The sequence below is a fragment of the Oncorhynchus mykiss genome, chromosome 30 (assembly GCF_013265735.2).
Source record: "Oncorhynchus mykiss isolate Arlee chromosome 30, USDA_OmykA_1.1, whole genome shotgun sequence".
Classification (NCBI taxonomy): Eukaryota; Metazoa; Chordata; class Actinopteri; order Salmoniformes; family Salmonidae; genus Oncorhynchus; species Oncorhynchus mykiss.
In genome coordinates, this window is record NC_050570.1 from 22,873,152 (window position 1) to 22,894,995 (window position 21,844).

General features: G+C 42.6%; 1 protein-coding gene across 3 annotated transcripts in view; it reads right to left on the reverse strand.

The window, feature by feature from the left end:
- Nucleotides 1-2,152: 2,152 nt before the first annotated feature.
- Nucleotides 2,153-21,844, reverse strand: part of LOC110521562 (FAS-associated factor 1) — an 88,458-nt gene continuing 68,766 nt past the window's right edge. For all 3 annotated transcript variants that reach the window (XM_021599186.2, XM_021599185.2, XM_021599187.2), the window contains 4 exons: nucleotides 18,126-18,206; nucleotides 17,738-17,815; nucleotides 13,564-13,779; nucleotides 2,153-3,553 (listed from right to left, as the gene is read on the reverse strand). In XM_021599186.2, the coding sequence (XP_021454861.2) occupies nucleotides 3,470-3,553; nucleotides 13,564-13,779; nucleotides 17,738-17,815; nucleotides 18,126-18,206 (459 nt within the window). In that variant the 3' untranslated portion in view covers nucleotides 2,153-3,469. The remainder of the gene's footprint in view (nucleotides 3,554-13,563; nucleotides 13,780-17,737; nucleotides 17,816-18,125; nucleotides 18,207-21,844) is intronic.

The window sequence follows — 21,844 nt, forward strand, 5'->3', positions numbered from 1 at the left end:
ATTCTCAAAATGTGAGTTTTAACAGCGGTGGCTTTACTTAAAGATGAGACTGAGTGACAGCCAGCATCTTCGGATGTCTCAATCCCTGTGTCTTAAAGGTTGTCCCTCAGTTAACGGCAAAATTATGCTTGAGAACAGATGTCCTGGGGACTATAATGGCACCTAAAAACTTAGACCTTTACAGACAAATAATTTAGTGAAGTGGTTTTCATTAACCACGTACTCATCAATACATTAACCAACCAATCCTCTGAAATAAAAATCTTTAACAGAACACATTGCAATTCTAGCAGTAAAAAATAAATCAGGTGACAAGTTTGATCAAGTTGAGAAAAATAATATCCAATAGGCATTTCCGACTGCATCATCATCATTAGTTGCAGCTGTACAAAAGAGATGCCCAAGTGCATTAGTGAACCATTCAATGATTGAAACTGTAATATCACACATCAGAGGAGTTGCACAATCCACATAGTTCCCTGGGGAAGGCCTGACAAGAACTATGCACTTCTCTTGCTTATGTGAACCCAGCTCATGTTCAGTGAAATCCTTACCGTCCAGTGAACTCTCCTCTACCTTAAGCTCTGTTGAGGATTCCATACTTTTACAACCATGATGGCACTCTGGGTTAAAATAAGTAACTCTGTAAACTGGACATGCCCACTTCTGACATGCAGCAAACTCCTTCAATTAAAAATCTACATTTGACCTTTTTCCACAAGTCAAGAATGGTGGGACCTTAAAACTTCCCTCATGCATTCCCAATTTAACTGTGACAGTTATTAGTATTGCCAGGGTATCAGGAAGTCACCAAAATGTCACAAATCAAGAGAACAAATTGAGTGGATAATGTACCAGTGATTAATAACCTTAGAAATCTGCAGCCACATCCTGTAAATGGCAGACCCTGTTCAGACTCCGCTGTGAAGTCAACTTGTCACTCCTAGTACCCACCATCAGTTTCTCAAACATTGGAAATAGTAATGACTAGCTAAATCACTTGAATCCGTTTACATATGTAGAATCTTAATTTGAGCCAGTTTGCTACAGCGGGAAAATCATCCTGCAGCAACAGAAAATGTGAATTAAATGGATTATCATTTAATAAAAAAAAATTGTAGAGGTTGAAACATTTTTCGTAAGGGAAAATCAAGTCCTAAATTTTAAAGTGGAAATTACAAACTTCAGAAGCATAAACCTAAAATACACTACACAATTTAAAGTAGTCCTGCAACAGGGTGATCAAATTAAGAACCTACACCCTTTTCTATGTATAAACCTGGATAATTCAAATGAGGGCTAGAATGCTGTGTCTCTCTTTTGAGCAGTAAGTTACTGACAGGGTGTCAGATCAGGTTGTGAAGGGGACCGACTGACGCATGCTCAGCTCTGTCTCACCAGGCACACACACAGCAGCCTGGGGAAGTCTGACTGAATGAACACATTAAACATTCAAATTCCTTGCGTGAGAACCAAGAATGTGGTGGGAATGTTGCAAAGGGCTGAATTTGCCTTCAGGATGGAGAGATTATTTTCCCTCCAAGGGTCAGATGCACACAATATGCCAAGATTAAGATGTTCTGGATTTTAATATTTGCAAATGACCCAATGCACATTCTCCTGTTCTGAAACCCACTGCACATTCTCCTGTTCTGAAACCCACAGCATGAGGTCCTGTTCCACCTTAATGACTGACCCTCCACCCAAATGAGAAATAAGAATGCCAGAAATAACACCAAATCTATTCTGGTCATTTCATTAGAGGCATGCATTGAGAGTACTAATCCTGATTCCCGAAACCTGCATCTTTTGATAAAAGTTCTGTGAAAAATGAGGGCTCTACTGTTGGGCCCACTGTGCCGGCTTAAACTTTGGCTTTTACTGTCAAAAAGAACTCCCTTGCAGATGGAGAGATAAGCCTATAAGCTCATTGCTGAACTGAGAAAATTAGCCTTTGTGGCAGATAATACCAGATGCCTGGAAAATATTGCTGTAAAACAAGACAACGAGGCAAATAACTTTTCTTAGGAAAAGCAAACTAGTATTTACCATTTTAGTGGCAATGATAATGTAGTCTTATCCCCTGCCTGGTTTAAACACAGGAAGCTCACCATGTTCGCTAATTGAGTACAGCATGCAGACGTACACAGTTCAGTCAAACACAAGAACTCTTATTAATATCTTTCAGACAGGGACAGCCTACTGGCCAAATAGACAAATGGCATAAATAATAACAGCTTTAATATGGAATAGAAAGTTTGCTGATGCCTCAATGACAGAAACCCTGAAATCATAATGGGCGCGTTCCACAGCTAAGGTGAGGCGACGCAACAACCAATGGTTGCATGCCACGTCATCGTCGACTGACAAATTGCTACAACATGTGGTTAGCTGACACTTAAAATATCTATCCAGGCATTGTTAGACCTGTCATGTGTCAGCAACATCTAAGCATAGGAACGTGCCCAATGGTAAAAACAAAGGCGCAAAATAAATGTAATACTATAAATAATGTGCCAAGTGAAATGTACAAAATTAATAGCCTATACTGCTCCTCAAAATGTTCCCTGTCAAATCTGTATTAAGATAACTTAAATTAGAAGAAAAAAAACAATTAAGGCCTCAATAATAATATAAAATGTCAACCTACGTGTGTGTCTGTGTGCATTTCAAGAGAGTGCTGGCTCAGACAGATGCATGTTCATATATATTTTATATAATGTATATCAAACTAAAACAGCATCAAACTTAAAAAGGATCAAGAAAAATAAAGGAGGAACAGTTGGTTGTGGAGCCTTTTGAAATTAAAACCAGGCTGGTCGGAGCAGAGCAGGAGGGGTGCAGATCAGGAACATTGAGCCTCTTTGGCTGCTTGTGATGGTCGGGTTGGATGGGGGCAGGGGGGGGTCCGTCACTGGCTGGGTGCATGGAGGTGCATGGGGGTGGAGGGAGCAAAGAGGGTACAAGCCAAATGCAGGTGGAGATGAGATAGTCCAGCGTTCTCCAGGAAATGTCTCTTTGCTTTTTTTTGTTTACTTTATTGAAACAACACGTCTAAAATAGCAGCCGTACTGTAGAGGGAAGTCCTTGTCCGTGATGCTGTTCTTCTACTCAAAAGTTTATTTTTAATATCCTTGATCATACTGTAAGAGTGTGGGCAGAGAAAACCATGACACTGCAATTAAGTGAGGGGCGAAAGAGTTTGGCTGTGTGCTTGTGGTTGCTTCTCTGTACATACGTGTACACTAGGCAATCATGAATGATGCACAGGCCGAGAGCAGAGAAGCTTACATGTGGATTTTGTGGGGGCGTTTGTGTCTAAGTAGTGTACTGTATGTTGTGTATTGTGTGTTTAAGAGTTCACATCTGTGTGAGAGGGTGGTCGGTCTCCGTAGATCCACTGGGACCATGCTAGAGCTCTTCACTACTCTTCCAGCCAGTCCCACCACCACAGCCAGGCCAGTCAGTCCTACTCTTTAGCTTCCAGGAACAGGGTCTCCTGAGGGAAAAGCTTGGCCTCCAGTAAAGACGAGGCTGGGTCTAGCTGGGTTATCTGCAGAGGAGAGAGAACAAATCGAAAACCATGAGACTAGTTCACATTCATACAGGTTACATGACACAGTCATTACAAGTCTTTGTTTATTCCTTTAATCTATGGTCCAGGACCCAGTGGCCATGGGCGAAGTGGGTTACGAGTTACTATTTCTTTAATTGGGTCGTTGGAAGATGGTCACCGGAGGACAGTACATTTCTAATTTGGGTCTCAAGCTGAAACAGTTGAAAAAACCCTTGTTTACATGAAAAGTATTCAGTTATAATGTGCTGATAAAAACAGTAAAAATGATCAACTACTCCAATTCTTAGCATTTATGTCCTTGAACACTTCTTTCTATGTACCTTGGGATATGTACACAAAAGTCAATGTCCCAATGTACGCCATGCAAAGAGATGTACTCTGCGTGAACTAAGTCTCTTCCATCATGTAGACAAACTGGGACTGAGGCAACAATCTGATCATTTCTGTTGCAGTGGCCAGCATTTCCAAGAGAGATTGATCATTTCTGTTTTTCTAAGGCTTCCATCCAAACTAAACTGCTGTGGTTTCTACACATCCCTGCATTGAACGATGTGTTAATACCATAAAACGAACCACCTTCCCTACTGAGTGAATGAACAAACACAAAGACATAAGGTAGACGGTAATATTAGTGACACACATAGTGTGCATCAGTGACACACATAGTGTGTATCAATAAGCACAAAAATAATTCAAATCCAAGTTGAGCGCACTAGCAGAGCAAGACCGTAATGATGCATTGCCACCCATAATACAACTAATTTCGTTAGGTTACCCGTGTGTCAACATGGTTATGTTGTTTAACATGAGGCGACCCTGCCTCCTAGCTTATGAGGGTTAATCACTGGGGGTCTCCTGTTACATAGGCCCGTCGTCCTCGTCCCCACACCTGGGTCCTCTGTCTACTGTGACGTGGGGGCCAGGCCAGGGCTTATCTGCTGCCTGTGGTTAGACCTCCTATTATGATCACTGGGGTGGTAATTAACTAGCAGGCCTCAGACAACCAGCGCAGTAAGGTCAGAGTTCACCTCACACTGATTAGCCCATCCTCACGAAGACAGATTAGTTGGAGAAACACAGCTAGGTAATGTAATGGCTGAGAGACCTTTGAGGAGGCTGAAACATGAGCGCTGAAACCAAGTCAAAACTGCCACCTCTCCTCTCACCGTGGAGTCAGAGCTGGCTGTGTAACGATCCTGACAGATGTTTCTCTCAATCACCGCTCTGGCTGGGGGTGTAATCCATGTAGTTGTAAATTGTCTTGACCGGTTCTCCTTTGAAGTAAGATGTATTTTGACTTTTGCTGCCAACAGGCTGATCCTACTCCCTGATTTAACATCTCACGCTCCTCTTTTCTACCACACATATATGGTAATAAACCCATTGTCCCCTCAATGAGTAATCTTTCCTAATGAGTTATATTTCCAATGATCATTGAGACATCCCAAACCTAACCTTCAATAGAGCTAGATAAAGTACATCATTTCAAAGCTATGATGCCAGGAGTTCAAAGAAGAGCAAGAATTCATCAGCAAACACTGCTATTCCCAGATGAACAGGGAAATGTCACACCAATGGAGGCTCTTTGTCTTCATCTCCTCATACTAATTTCTTCTGTCATCTGGGCTCTCCGCTCCCCAGTATGACCTGAGGGTGTAAGGCAGCACAGGGAGGGGGTGCCACAGCAACCTACACAACACACCGCAGCGAGGGCAAAGCAAGATGGCGTGCTGCTAACAGCTTACACCCCAACGGGTGAACGCCTTTCTCCCCACCTTTTGCTCAGTATTTCACAAATGCCAGCTATGCAAATGAACCTGACAGGCGTGTTATGACACCACAGCATCAGGTATGAGTAAATGAGGGTTTAGGAAGGATCAGGTGCGGCTGTGTGTGTGTTGGGGGGGGGGGGGGGGGGGGAAGAGCATCTGACTCTTAAAAAGAAAGTAGAGAAACAAGATGCCACACTGACACAGGAGACAAGCGCTATTGCTGATTGTTTACATTGTTATCCAATTAACAGACCACAAGCATTGAGGCATCCGTCAACAAACAAAGCTGTCGTTTTCCACTCTGCGTCGCGATACCAGCTCCATATTTTCACTGTCTGGCTCGGCCTAGACTCGATGAATTCTCTTCTCCCCTGACTGACACATACGGCAGCGCATGACACACAAACATATTCATTCCAACATTATTCATGACACGGCTAACAAAACAATCTTATCAAGAACATCTCTATGATAAAGGCAATGCACAAGCATATGTTAGCATATGTTAGCATAGTAGATAAACCAACTAGGTGTATGACACACATCAACATGAAAGACCAGCACAGGTTCGTGAAGGGTCATTGTAAGAGCGTTTTGAAGATTCCGGTTAAATCCGGAGCAGTAGTGTGTTCTCCAGTGCTTGATGATGTTGACAGTGGATAATCCTTTAACCCTATCACACGCACTCATCCTGACAGGCCTCACACAGTGGCCAAACAAATACTGAGCAGAGCGAGATGCCAACTTGCTTGATAGATCCACTACTACTGTAAATGTTGTACATTTGTATGAAGTATACATGCAAGGCTCTCTTGAACAAGAGGCCTTGGTCTCAAATGGTATTTCCCTGCTAAAATAAAAAGGTTCCATTTCTTTATATTTTTAACTCCTGTCAAAATCATCTAATCCCAGTGAAAATGTCATCTAAAAAAAACGAAATAAGCATCACTCATGTACACAACTTATTCAAGTTACACAAGGACTACAGAGGTTTCAGTGTGAACATCAATATGTGGGTTGTATAAAGAAAATAACGCACAAGATTCATTTCATTCCTACCATCGAACAGAGCTTCCACCCTCCCGCTGCAAGTATATGTTTGAGGGATTACATTTCTAGATTTGATTTGAGATCGTGTTGGATCTCAACTTCCAATCTCTAGTGAAGGGCTTTTAGGAACATTTTGGCATATTTATATGCGTTAGAGACAATCTGCTCTTACATCTCAGGAAATAATTTATTAACTCCATGTTATTGTCTTAAGTTAAACATGAGGAAATCATAAGACTGAACATAATTAACACTTGAAGTTAAAATAAATATTGCAAATCACTTCATTGGTATGAATGAAACACATTTGATAACTTGAGTGAAAAGATAAAAAAAAACACCCGTCTCAAGATGTCCGTTTCCAACATAATTAAACATGCAGCTGAAATAACGCATTTTTAATTAAGCCATTCGGGTTCTATGTCAATTAAAACCAAATAGCTTGTCTGTTTTAAAGTTGTGTTGTCAAGTGTTTATTCGGCCAATTACAAAAGCAGTGGGAGACCATTATGTGCTTCCAGGAACGATGGCAACACGTAGAGCCAGGGGCGTGAACAGCCCACTTCAAAGAGGGCCGCCGTGCGGCCTGGAGGAGGGAGGGACGGAGGGTGAAGGGGGGGGACTGCCGTTACCTAGGGGAACAGGCCATGAGCTATTAACTTCTCTTGAAGAGGAAGCACTCTGCTCTCACAAGCGCTATATGCTGCATAGAGCAGAGCCAACACAAACACAGTTCAGAAAGCGTGAGACTGAGTACAGTATGCATGTACAGCACTGTGAGGCAAAGGTGTGATAAGTCGGTCAGAGAGTTACTGGAATCAGAGCAAATCCTACATGGAGCTTTGGAGCTATACCCCACATAGTCATATAGGTGGGAGAGGATATTGTGGAAAGAGTTTTGGGTTAAGAGTATGAATTTTGGGAATATATCAATAAATTGCCAATTTCTTCCTGTGCACTTCACTGTTTCAGACTTGAAACAAACCAAGTGGTGCAGCTTTGATGTCCATTTCAGTTGGACACGAGGATCATTTCATTGCACGGTTTATTTTTTCCTCAGCTTGAGTTTTGTCTAAATCATCCTACACATTGGCACTGTTCATTATTTTATTTTCAGAAACCTGGAACATCAATTAGGGTAAGGTAAAACCTGGCACAAAGTACAGCAGCAAAACGTGAAGAAAATTATAAAGTGTAGACAATGTTTTGGTGTCTAAAACTTGTTGGGTATATTTGAGCTAGGTTAACTCATGACTGGAAAAATGTACAGCGGCGTTTACACACGCAGCCCAATTCTGATCTTTTTTCCACCAATTGGTCTTTTGATCACATCAGATCTTTTCACATCAAATCCTTTTCAGAGCTGATCTGATTGATGAACAGACCAATTAGTGAAAAAAATATCAGAATTGGGGTGCCGTGTAAACACAGCCAGCCTAAGTAGCTGGACCACATACTGGTGCTGGAGTGTGAAGAGAAATGTTGAAGCCAAGACCAAAAATGAAACTTCCCCAATAACAAACAAGCAGCCAAAGAAACCAACGTATAAAGTCAGCAACGCATTTCTCTTTCTTTCGGTTTAATCATCTTGCACTAAATTGATTTCTTATTGCTGGCAATTATCTTGTCATGCATAAGGAGTAAGGAGAGATGAAGTTTAAACATTTGTGGTGCATTACAAATGCAATAGTGGTACATCCACTAATCCGAGCAGAGCAACAGTGGGAGCGTCTGGAGGAGATTGAGGCTCATTTTAATTAGAGAGGAGAGCTGGAAGATTAGACAAACTGGGAACAGTGTTCTGATGCACAAACATACACTGGCACATTCTGCTAGGCTGTCTCCCAAATTACACCATATTTCCTATGTAGTGCCTTACTTTTGACCAGGGCCAATAGGGCTCTAGTCAAAAGTAGTGCATGATATAGAGAACAGGATGCCATTTGGAACACAAAATAAACTCTACCGTACTTTCTTCTCCTCTGCCTCACATCTACTGGAATTTCACTGGAGATTAAGACACATTTTTATCTTGGTCTAATACTCTTGTTTACTTTCTCTTTGGTTTTAATTCTGAAGACAAAACTGTGAATCCTTAGATGTTAAAGTGTGCCTAAATTGTGAATAAGGCATATACAGTGATTTCGGAAAGTATTCAGACCCCTTGACTTTTTCCACATTCTGTTACGTTACAGCCTCATTCTAAAATGGATTAAATCGTTTATTTTCCACCTCAATCTACAAACAATACTCCACAGCGACAAAGTGAAAAGTTTAGTTGGTGTGCAAATGTATAAAAAACAAAAAAACATAAGCAGGCCCTTTGCTATGAGACTCGAAATTGAGTTCAGGTATATCCTGTTAACCATCGATTATCCTTGAGATGTTTCTAAAACTTGATTGGAATCCACCTGTGGACTTGGAAAGGCATACACCGGTCTATTAAAAAGGTTCCACAGTTGGCAGCGCATGTCAGAGCAAAAACCAAGCCATGAGGTCGAAGGAATTGTCCGTAGAGCTCCGAGACAGGATTGTGTCGAGGCACAGATCTGGGGAAGGGTACCAAAAACACAGTAGCCTCCATCAAGAACCCGATGGTAAATCTGACAGCAGTTGAGTTCCTCTGTGGAGATGGGAGAACCTTCCAGAAGGACAACCATCTCTGCAGCACTCATCCAATCACGCCTTTATGGTCGAGTGGCCAGACGGAAGCCACTCCTCAGTGAAAGGGACAAGACACCTAAAGACTCTTAGACCATGAGAAACAAGATGATCTGCTCTGATGAAAGCAAGATTGAACTCTTTGGCCTGAATGCCAAGCGTCACGTCTGGAGGAAACCTGGCACCATCCCTACTGTGAAGCATGGTGGTGGCAGTATCAGGCTGTGGGGATGTTTTTCAGCAGCAGGGAATGGGAGACTAGTCAGGATGGAGGAAAAGATGAACAGAGCAAAGTACAGAGAGATCCTTGATGAAAACCTGCTCCAGAGCGCTTAGGACCTCAGATTGGGGCAAAGGTTCACCTTCCAACAGGACAACGATCTTAAGCACACAGTCAAGACAACGTAAGAGTGGCTTTGGGACAAGTCTCTGAATGTCCTTGAGCGGCCAAGGCAGAGCCCGGACTTGAAACAGATCGATCATCTCTAGAGAGATCTGAACATAGCTGTGCAGCGACGCACCCCATCCAACCTGACAGAGCTTGAGAGGATCAGCAGAGAAGAAGAAGACTCGAGGCTGTAGTCGCTGCTAAAGGTGCTTCAACAAAGTACTGAGTAAAGGGTCTGAATACTTTTGTAAGTGACATATCCATTTGGTATTTTTAATAAATTGGCCACAATTTCTAAAACCTGTTTTTGCTATGTCAATACGAGGTATTGTGTGGAGATCGATGGGGGACGACGACAATTGAATCCATTTTAGATTAAGGCTGTAACGTCAAGACGTCTGAATACTTTCCGAATGCACTAGGCACTACATAACCAAAAGTATGTGGACACCTGCTCGTCGAACATCTCATTCCAAATTCATTGGCAATAATATGGAGTTGGTCCCCCCTTTGCTGCTATAACAGTGTCCACTCTTCTGGAAAGGCTTTCCACGGGATGTTAGAACATTGCTGCAAGAGTATTAGTGAAGGCGGGCACTGATGTTGGGGTTAAGATTTCCCTTCACTGGAACTAAGGAGTCTGAACCATGAAACACAGCCCCAGACCATTATTCCTCCTCCAGCGAACTTTACAGTCAGCACTATGCATTGAGGCAGGTAGCGTTCCCCAGGAATCCGCCAAACGCAGATTCGTCCGTTGGACTGCCAGATGGTGAAGCGTGATTCATCACTTCCACTGCTCCAGAGTTCAAAGGTGGCGAGCTCTACACCACTCCAGCCAACACTTCGCATTGAGTATTGTGATCTTTGGCTTGTGTGCGGCTGCTCGGCCATGTAAACCCATTTCATGAAGCTCCCGACAAACAGTTATTGTGCTGGCGTTGCTTCCAGAGGCAGTTTGGAACTCGGGAGTGAGTGTTGCAACCGAGGACAGACGATTTTTTACGCACAACAGCATTCGGCAGTCCTGTTGTGCGGGTTCGTGCGACCTACCCCTTCGCGTCTGAGCCGTTGTTGCTCCTAGACGTTTCCACGTCACAATAACAGCACTTACAGTTGACCAGGGCAGCTCTAGCAGGACAGAAATTGGACGAACTGACCTGTTGGAAAGGTGGCATCCTATGACGGTGCCACGTTGAAAGTCACTGAGCTCTTCAGAAAGGCCATTCTACTGCCAATGTTTGTCTATGGAGATTGCATGGCTGTGTGCTCGATACATCACTCAGCAACGGTTGTGGCTGAAATGGCTAAATACACTATTTTAAAGGGGTAGTACCCGCAAAACACCAGTGGCAATTTCTCACATGGACAAGCAGGAACGGCTGACACACTCCAGCCACATGAGGTCTAGCATTGTCTTGCATTAGGAGGAACCCAGGGCCAACCGCACCAGCATATGGTCTCACAAGGGGTCTGAGGATCTTATCTCGGTACCTAATGGCAGTCAGGCTACCTATGGCGAGCACATGGAGGGCTGTGCGGCCCCCCAAAGAAATGCCACCCCACACCATGACTGACCCACCGCCAAACCGGTCATGCTGGAGAAGTGGTCTGTGGTCATCACCTGCAGAACCACTCTTTTATTGGGGGTGTCTTGCTAATTGCCTATAATTTCCACCTGTTGTCTATTCCATTTGCACAACAGCATGTGACATTTATTGTCAATCAGTGTTGCTTCCTAAGTGGACAGTTTGATTTCACAGAAGTGTGATTGACTTGGAGTTACATTGTGTTGTTTAAGTGTTCCCTTTATTTTTTTGAGCAGTGTATATATATATATTTCTCTAAACATTAGGAACTGCAACCCAAAAGGAGTTGCAACCCCTTTTGCTCTCAGAAAAAGCCTCAATTTGTCGGGGTATGGTGTCGAAAGCGTTCCACAGGGATGCTGGCCCATGTTGACACCAATTATTCCCACAGTTGTGTCAAGTTGGCTGGATGTCCACATACTTTTTTGTATATTTTACAGGCTCAAAATGGCTAGAATCAAAGAACGTTCTCTATTCTTGTTCTGAGAAATTCTTGTCCATGTGAGAAATTGCCACTGGTGTTTTGCGGGTACTATTTAATGAAGCTGCCAGTGGAGGACTTGTGAGGTGTCTGTTTCTCAAACTAGACACTAATGTAGTTGTCCTCTTGGTCAGCTGTGCACTGGGGCTTCCCACTCCTCTTTCTATTCTGGTTAGAGGCAGTTTGCTCTGTTCTGTAAAGGGAGTAGTACACAGCATTGTAAGAGATCTTTAGACACTTGGCAATTTCACACATAGAATAACCTTCATATTTCAGAACAAGAATAGACTGATGAGTTTCAGAAGAAAGTTATTTGTTTCTGGCCATTTTGAGCCTGTAATCGAACCCACAAATGCTGATACTCCAGATACTCAACTTGTCTAAAGAAGGACTGTTTTATTGCTTCTTTAATCAGCACAACAGCTTTCAGATGTGCTAACATAATTGCAAAAGGGTTTTCTAATTATCAATTATCCTTTTAAAATGATAAACTTGGATTAGCTAACAACGTGCCATTGGAACACAGGAGTGATGGTCGCTGATAATGGGCCTCTGTAGATATTCCATTTAAAAATAATCAGCCATTTCCAGCTTCAATAGTCATTTACAACATTAACACTGTATTTCTGATCAATTTGATGTTATTTTATTGGCTTTTCTTTCAAAAACAAGGACATTTCTAAGTGACCCCAAACTTTTGAACGGTAGTGTGTGTGTGTGTGTGTTCCTAATATTGAGTTGCAACCCCTTTTGCTCTCAGAAAAAGCAAAAGCGAAAGCATTCCACAGGGATGCTGGCCCATGTTGACACCAATTATTCCCACAGTTGTCAAGTTGGCTGGATGTCCTTTGGTTGGGGGACCATTCTTGATACACACAGGAAACTGTTGAGCATGAAAAACCCAGTAGCTTTGCAGTTCTTGACACAAACCGGTGCGTCTGGCACCTAACTACCATACCCTGTGTTCAAAGGCACTTAAATATTTTGTCTTACCCATTCACCCTCTGAATGGCACACACAATCCATGTCTCAATTATCTCCAGGCTTAAAATACTTCTTTAACCTGTCCCCTACCCTTAATCTACATTGATTGAAGTGGATTTAACAAGTGACATCAATAAGGGATCAAAGATTTCACCGGGTCAGTTTATGTAATGGAAAGAGCAGGTGCCCTTAATGTTTCGTACACTCAGTGTATGTGCCTGTACATTTTTTATGTGTATATTGTGTGTGTGTGTGTGTGTGTGTGTGTGAGAGAGAGTGTCAGGGAGAGAAAAGTGTTTGTACTCCCATGTTCCCTACAGACCAGGATGGCAGGGTGTCTGGGCAGGCCCACACACACACACAAATGGAAATCCTATTTTGTTTCCACCACTCCAATTAAGCAGGTAGTTAAAACTGTGCTCATTAGCTACCTGCTACAGCACAGAGCAGAGCGTGGGCACCAGCTCTAATTACTTGAAGAACTCCGGTCGGTGCTGTGCCGTACACCATGGCTGAGGAGAATACTGCTGACTGTATTGTATCCTAAGTAGCCAGTGCTCTTTTGTGCATGTGCACTGGCTCCTAATTAATATTCACCAAATTAGAAATGCACTTGTGGATAGAAGCAAAAACACACTTGCGTGTGGACGCATGCACACGCATGAAAAACACACTTCTCATTAGCCCACCATGGCTTTTAATTCTACAGCAATCCTCTAACTATCTGAACAGTCACACTCTCTGGGCACTGGGGATAGAGATGAGCAACAAACTCGAGCCACTTGCCGGGATGAGCCAATTATTACTGTGGATTTCTCCTGCAGAGATGTTACACTACAATCAGGACCACTGAGCATTCTGCTGAGTTGATGATGACAGCTCAGTACCTGTAGTTAGGGAGCTGCAGGCACTGAGCAAATAAAGCTAAATATAGAGTTAAATGTTAGTCATTATAGACCATGGTTCTATCTTGTTATAAAGCCTCCACATTGATGTGTGTGCGTGAGCTGTGTTTGTGTGTGTGAGCTGTGTTTACTGCAGTGTTTGAAGGCTGTACTCACGTTTCTGCGGGGGAAGGTGGTGAGCAGTTTGAAGTCCTCCCAGGGGTAGCCCTTGGAGGCCACAAAGTCAAAGAGGACCTTCAGCTTGGTGCTGCCCAGGAAGCGCCGCACCAGGAACTCTCCACTGGGGGTTCGGATACGCAGCTTGCTAATTGGCTCTCCTCCCTCGTCCGCAGGCTCTGGCGGCAGGGCGTGCTCCAATGAGAGGCGGATGGCCTGGACAAAGGGGAGGGACAAAGAGTTAGGTACGGAAGGCCGTGATTATTCACAGTTGGACAATATGACTTATCATTTGTAGGTGTGATTTATTTGCTTACAATACACCTACTTAAATGTTAAGATATAAATAATGGGTTGATTTTGTAACCGTTTAATAAATTGTGGTAGAAATGGGCACTCAAACTACTATTTACGAGACAACATATGGATTCAGAGTAATTTATAAGGCATCGAATCCTCTGACCTGTTCTTCCAAAACAAGTAGGCTAGTCTTTGCCTCTCCTCCATTAAGACATACAGTACAACGCTGACTCGTGTCGAGGTAGATTAGATAGCGGCACAGAACAAAAAGGCTAGCCTCATCAACAGCAGAGAAATTAATCAGGTCTCCAGTGTCACAGAGCAGGACCTGTGGCTTTCGCGGGCTCTTTCCCTCCAGCTTGTTGTTCCTGTTTTGACAGTGGGTAGCATATGCTGTGACAACACACGGCAGCTTTATTTACCAACCATAATGCAATTATATTTCATAAAAGTGTACAACAGTAGTTCATTAGCAGCTCCAAGCATTGAGTGGGCGCGTGCCGGAGGCTCTCCCCCAGGTAGGGGCCTGGTATTGGGGCCCCTAGGGCCCCCTGCAGCAGAGAGATCTGTGGCGTCTGAAGCCACACGGCACACGCCTCACTCAGAGTCCGCTCCACACAAAGAGCACTCAGGAGCATCACCGCTCACCGCCAACCCCCCCCCCCCCCCCCCCAAGAAACACCACCACAGGAGGGGGCAGGGAGGGGGCAGTGCATGCACCTGACAGGAGCACCATGGGGCTCCTGGATGTGTTAAATAATGACATCACCCCACCCCCCCCACTGCCTCTCTCACTCTGCCTACCTCTTCCATTCACCTCCCTCTCCACACAAAGACACAGAATGCATTTCCCTTGTCCTTGTGTGTGTTTACTGTGGTGTTTGTTTTCCTGCAGCCTGCGGGGTATTGTGGCGGGTGGTGCAGGGCACAAACAGCCGGAGACTCGCGGCAGACTGGAGGGTTCTGGGCCCAGATTCACAAAACCTTGTTAAAAAGCTATTTCTTCTTCACTTCCATTTATCCCCCTCTTAACTATAGATTTAAGAAGTTAGGCAAAGTTGCTATTCCTCAAAAAGGTTATTTCTTATGTTTCTCCTTTAGAAAAAAGTTAAGAAAGTTATTGGAAATCTTCATTTCAAGATTGCGAAACCCTCATCTTAAACTCAAGGCAGTGAGAGAAAAAGCTCATGAAAGCAATTGAACATGCACTCACAGACTTCATCCGAATGTTTCAGTATTGATTATTTTAAACCCAATAACATGTTTAAGAACAGTAAATCTCAGTAAGACATATGCTAACATAATTGTCATTGCTAGCTAGAAAGCTAGCTAAAATGGTTGCCTAACAACAAACATCTTAAGAAGATTTGTTAGAAGATATTTGAGAAGTTTGTAAGAAAATCATTAAATCTTAAGATACTGTTGAGGAATTGCACTTACGAACTTATTTTTTCTTAAGAAACTTCTGTTTTGTGAAGCTGGGCCCTGGTCTGTGGGTAGGCCAGGGAGGCTGAGGGAGGGAGTGAATGGCTGGCTAGGTGCTTGGCTGGGCTCCAGGTGTGGGACACCATGCTGCCTTGTTTACTCACACACAATGTCAGAGAAATGAGGCGTTGGCACAACCAGGGGTAAGCAGCACACAGCTCTGAACAGTTGGGACAGCTGTTGTCCTTCCTCCACACGCCATACAGACAGACAGGCTCCACTTAATCTCTCCCATCTTTCTACCCGACAACCAACAGTTGTAGTAGTGGGCGACAGAGCGAAACAATCTGGAACGAGATCTGTGTTTTGAACTCCAGCTTTGTTGAAACACAGATGTTCCAGTGCCAGTTACTCTTGAGTGATGACTCATGAAGTTCTGATGCATGTACAAACTGTATGTAATAATGATGTATAGCTAGATGTAATCTATGAAGATGTACAACCTGTTAAAAGACTGTCATACACAATCTTGGCACAGACAGAGACCTCCCTTTACCTCACCACTGTTGTATGTGATCATGGTTGTGGTATGTGTGTTGTTGTGCGTCTTCCTCCAGGTTGTTTGCCCCCCTCTTGTCCCTGAGGCTTCATTAGTGACTCCACGAGTGTCTCTCAGTCTCCACTGTCATCATTAAACACACCCTCCTGCCTGCCTGCCTCACACTTGACCAGGCAGACACACAACCAGATCCGTGAAACGCATCAGTCGACCGGCTGAAAATACACCTGATACAATCACACACAGCTCAAGTAAAAAAATAAAATGTCTATGCCTGCCCCTGTCTTAGCCTTTATGGCTACAATAAGGTACCTGCATTTTGCATTTATTAAGAATCCCCATTAGCTGCTGCTACTCTTCCTGGGATCCAAACAAGATTAAGACAATTAGAGAAAAAAATATACAACACATTATCACACCGATACATATCTACAATACAAAATGTATAAAACTGCAATACAACTATATTACAACGTTACAATGCACGTGTGTATAGAGTGCGTGTGTTAGCGTGCGTATGAGTTCACGTCTCTTTCCAGTCCGCGTTGTTCCATAGGTTGCAGTTTTATCTGTTTAAAAAAAGCCCTGGTAAGCCTGTCTGAGGTATATAGTGCATGTACATACTACATGTAAACAAGAGAGGGGCCATCGAGTATGTTTACATGCACACTAATCAATCGATATTAAACGGATTATGGCAGTAGGACAAGCATGGAAATAGTCATGTAAACACCTTACTCTACTTTTCTTAAAATCGGCGTAAGGTGAAAAGAAATGTAAGCATATGCCAATTTAAACACCTGGTTTCCTGAGCAATCTTTCAAATCATTAGGACCTGCTTAAATCGGCTTAAATCGGCGTTCCAGCGGTGCATTTGATCTGCACTGGGCCAGCACCAGCAGCGCAAGCCTCCCTCTTACGCACAAGTTTAGTGAGTTCTGAAAAACTGATAGTATGCATCTTAGAAATGTATTTTACATGTCCGACCTAAGAATCAAATGTACTTGGCAAAAATAACATGGTCACTGTGGTATAATTATTATTTTCCATTGGTTGATTTTCTGCAATAATTCAAAAGTCCCATTAAGTAGCCTGATTTCAGATGTGTCCATATAAACAGGATCATCAGGGAAATCATAATTCTTTCAAAGCATGTAAATGTTTTAAACAAACTATTGCATTAATCTGACTACCCACCATAATCATATTATTGTGTGCATGGAACCGTGCTCATTGCTGGGTATCATGTTGCTGAATATCTACACTTGTTGCATACAAGCAGTGTGTTGGCGGAGAAGAAACCATGGCAAAGGGCTAGAGGACTACAGTGTTATAATTAAGACTGGACAGACAGGGCTTTTGTCCGGGGCTGTTTAACTAATGTGACAAATCATCTCAGATAGCTGGTTCACCTGATCCCTGCTGGCTGTAGAGTTTGCTGCTGAGTAAATAGCCAATCAGCTGGCTAAAAGGAGCTATAACTACAGCATTCACAAATGCGTTCCCACTGCCATAATTGTTTTTCTTTGTCCCACCGTGCTTTGTTCTCCCGCTTTTGTTCACTTGGTTTCAATATGAGCTTGTGTGTTGTAGGGCATTTGAACAGGACAATAACATCTCTGTATGACAAGCTTAACAGGGATAGGCCTTACTGTACACACTAGAGTTTAGTACATGTTGCTCTGTGTCTCTGACCCCACCACAGGGATCACATGCTAGTATAAACTCCACAAACAACAAAAGATATGGAAATGTCTGACATGCAGCAAGGAACGGACTCAAATATCAATGTTTAAAAAACAAACTAACCATGTGTTCTCAGTGTTACAACAATAGCTAAGTGGGACATTATTTCTCTAAACAAACATGAGATATGGTTCATGTTCTCACCTCCTTCTCATCATCTGCTTCTTTCTGGATCTGTTGCAGGCGAAGCTGTTCTGCCTGCTCTCTCTCCTGTGCTTCTCTCTGAAAAAACAAATATATTTTTATAAATCCAGCCATTCAACATCAAAACATTATGAACAGTGATCAAGCAATCAATAATGTGGCTTTTCACAGGTTTACAGGGTAAATTCACAATAACAACCATTTACAACACCCAGCATTGGCCACAATCATAACATGATTATAAAAGGGTATATACTTTATACTTGTGTTCTGTATAATATTTCACTTGAGGATAACGCTAAAATGGATCTTCAAAAACCCTCAAACATCTATCTGATGAGAATGGATCCATGTCATTGTGTTGTAGGTGTTGTAGTTGATGACCAACCTTTTTACGGTCAGCCTCTAAAGACAGTTGATAGGCCTCATCCTGCTCCCTCTTCACCATTTCCCTGGCTTCACGTTCATCCTGGATAGAGAGAAAGAGACCAGGTCAGAAAAGAAGGCAAATATCTTAAAGTTCGGAGCGAAACAATAAACACCAATGACAATAGAAGCTGTTAAAATACAAAAAGTTGCTTTCTCCTTCTGCCACATGTAATATTGTGCTGTGTTGAATAGCTGTGACTCTGGGAAGCAGAGCAGCAGGAATTGGAGTAGAGCTGAATGAGAGAACCGAATGCTTTCTGCCAGACACAAGGTTTGAAAGAGTATCATGTGGGAGAAGGGAATCTATTCGGGCCTTGACTTCCTTAACAGACCGGAGGGCTCTTTTCTTTTCCCTCAGAGCTCCTGTTTGTACAGAGGCAGACTGCTGCTTTTCTACCTGCTGTGTGTAAGAGGCTTTCTAAAGCAGAGAAAAATAACTGTTTCCATTGTGTCAGCACTGGCATTTGTTTTGGAGCTTGGGAGACTACATTTTCTTTTCTGAACCCTGGACTTTGTGTCAAAGATGTGAAAAGCTGACTCTATTGTAATTTGTGGGGTTTGTGCGCTGGGCAGGGGGAGTGGTCAGCTGTCGTATTGAAGTCTGAAGATTAAAAGGATACATTTTCCCCTTTATCCTACAGACACTGTAGTAGCATGGTTGAGTACAAAATAATAATGATCACTTACACTTACTGTAAATGATTACGCTCTTTATTGTGCTCATTACCTTTGATGAAAGATCATGAAACAAACAAAATAAACTATGGTTTTACTGTAGAGGTACCACTCACAATGAACAAGACATGGTGCCATCAATTATCTACAGAGTATTGTATGGTGTACAATACAACTACTCTGTATCTGAAAGTAACAGCGATCAAAGGAATACACTATAAAACACTGAATGTTTTCCTGCTGATGAACACATCATTTGCAGTTAAAATAACTAACTAAACAGACAACCACAAGTAGGCGTGGCTACAGCAGTGACGGTTGCTGTAATGTGTGTGAAAGTATCTTTTTGGCTCTGCTCCTGTCTACCTCCCAGGCATGTCAGTCAGTGAGGAATGTGAGTGTGATGTTGGCAGATGTCTGTGGTGTCTGGGTCTGTCCACAGAGGAGTGGGAAAGCAGAGCAGGACAGCCACAGATAGCGAGTAGGTGTGAGTTCAAAGCCGTCTAGGGCAGCAACGCTGGCAATGGGGCGACCATCAGGTACAGGAACAAGTCATTCCGGCCTGGGATGGGAGAATGGGTGGAGGCTTTGGGTTCACGTCAGAGTACAGCAACACCCTAAAAGCTTACTCCCATTGAAGAGAGTAAAAGTAGAGGTATCGGGGCGAAATGTACATAATGGGTTCTATTTCAACACACCTTATGCAACGGTAAATTACCGGTTCAGGGGTGTGTCAGAAATATTTTTGCTATTTTCACAACAGTAATTATGGGTGCAGTAGCGAGAAAGGACTAGGTTTTGATTAATAAACAAGTTGTGGGTGTGTCGAGGCTTGGCCCCTCACTGGCCAATCAGAAGGTGCTCCATTGCTAAATATGTGGTTGCTTCAAGTTGTGTATTTACGGTCCAATGCATTGCCATGACTCTAAAATCGAATGTTAGTCCGTTACAAGCCAGTTCGTTAAATAGCATTGTCCATAGTTCTAATTGCATTGCTTTATTATATAAATACATGGTTAAACATAGGCTACAGCAATCATAGGGGCTAGGCCTACTGTAAACTGCAGTCTGGACATGGACATGCCAAACTTAGTCAATAAGCAAGATTAGATTCACTATGCTATTGATAAGGCCTAATAAGAATGCATAATTCTAATCAAATTCTAATAAAAACGAGGCTGTGTGTCTAAATACAGTTACAGGCACCACAATTGCTCCCCGTGGGCATATAATATTGACAAGGCAACTTAGACTGCGGAGGGTTTTACACATCCAAACGTTTCACAGGAGCAGGACAAAGATCCAATAAAAAGAGAAAGGGAAATGTAATTTGAAATGGCATTTTATTCAAGCCATGGACATTCTCAAACGTATTCACCGTTCATGTTTTTTTTGTAAATCCAATTAACCAAAAACAATCCGTTTCTTAGAACTAAACAACAATAATTCTAAATAGGATTGGGTCAGAAGCATAACATAAATCGCATCTCTTGTTCCATGAACATAATGATATGTGCGAACATGTAGGCCTAAGAGCTCTTTGACAGGAGGCATGGATGTTTGTCCTATCAATTGAATATAGTTTTTTTAAAATATAGTATACACTAACCCTACAATAGTCCTAGATATAACAAACATGTAGCAAATCTAGTTTATCTATTTTATTTGCTTCAATATGGAACTATTCAAAGCACTGCATGTTCGAGCCATGGAATTGGACATTGCCCAAACGTTATAATAACATTAGCCTACCATCGCTATTGACCATCGTCTGTTAGTGACTAACACGTGAAAGGTAAACAAATGAACAGGAAAATAGCCTAGGCTACAAGAGAATTCAGAACCAAGGACAGCGATAGGAATTCCCACGATTTGACAGTTGTGTCAAAATGATGAAGGAAACTATAAGCTGTGTACTGTAAAACACACGGCTTATTTATTTATTTATATATACGAAACATGACCCACCAAGCCGCGCATCTTAACCTTAACTTCTTTGGGATAGGGGGCGGTATTTTGACGTCTGGATGAAAAGCGTGCCCAAAGTAAACTGCCTGCTACTCAGGCCCAGAGGCAAGGATATGCATATAATTAGATTTGGATAGAAAACATTCTAAAGTTTCTAAAACTGTTAAAATAATGTCTGAGTATAACAGACCTGAAATGGCAGGCGGAACCCCGAGGACAACCCCCCCCCCCCCATTTTTAAAAAATCCTACCATTGATCTCAATGGCTGGCACATTTATAATAGGGCGAAATCGTGCCCGATTGCAGTTCCCAGGGCTTCCACTAGATGTCAACAGTCTTTAGAAAGATTCAGGCTGGATTTTGGAAAAATGAGCCAGAAATTCAAATTTTTCTAGGTGGCTTCCATTTTGGCTGTAGTGTTTCCAAGCGTGTGAATGATAGTGCGTTCTTCTGTAATTTTCGCTGGTAAAGACAATAACGATTCTCCGTCTTAAATTTGTTTATTTGCGTATTAGGGTACCTAAGGTTTGATTATAAACGTTGATTGACTTGTTTGGATAAGTTTATTGGTAACGTTCGGGATTCATTTTGAAAGAGGGAAAACGAGTGGATTATTGACTGAAGCGCGCCAGCTAAACTGAGTTTTTATGGATATAAAGGAGTTTATCGAACAAAAGGACCATTTGTAATGTAACTGGGACTTTTTGGAGTGCCAACAGAAGATCTTCAAAGGTAAGGCATATATTACATCGCTATTTCTGACTTTCGTGTCGCAACTCCCTGGTTAAAAATTATTTGTTATGCATTTGTGTGCTGGGTGCTGTCCTTAGATATTCGCATGGTATGGTTTGCTTTCGCCGAAAAGCCTTTTTGAAATCTGACATGGCGGCTGGATTAACAACAAGTTAAGCTTTATTTTGATGTATTGAACTTGTGCACTTGAATTTGGCGCTCTGCAATTTCACCGGAAGTTTTCGAAATGGGACACTAGCATCCCACTGATTAGCAAGAAGTTTTAACCCTGAAGCCAGCCG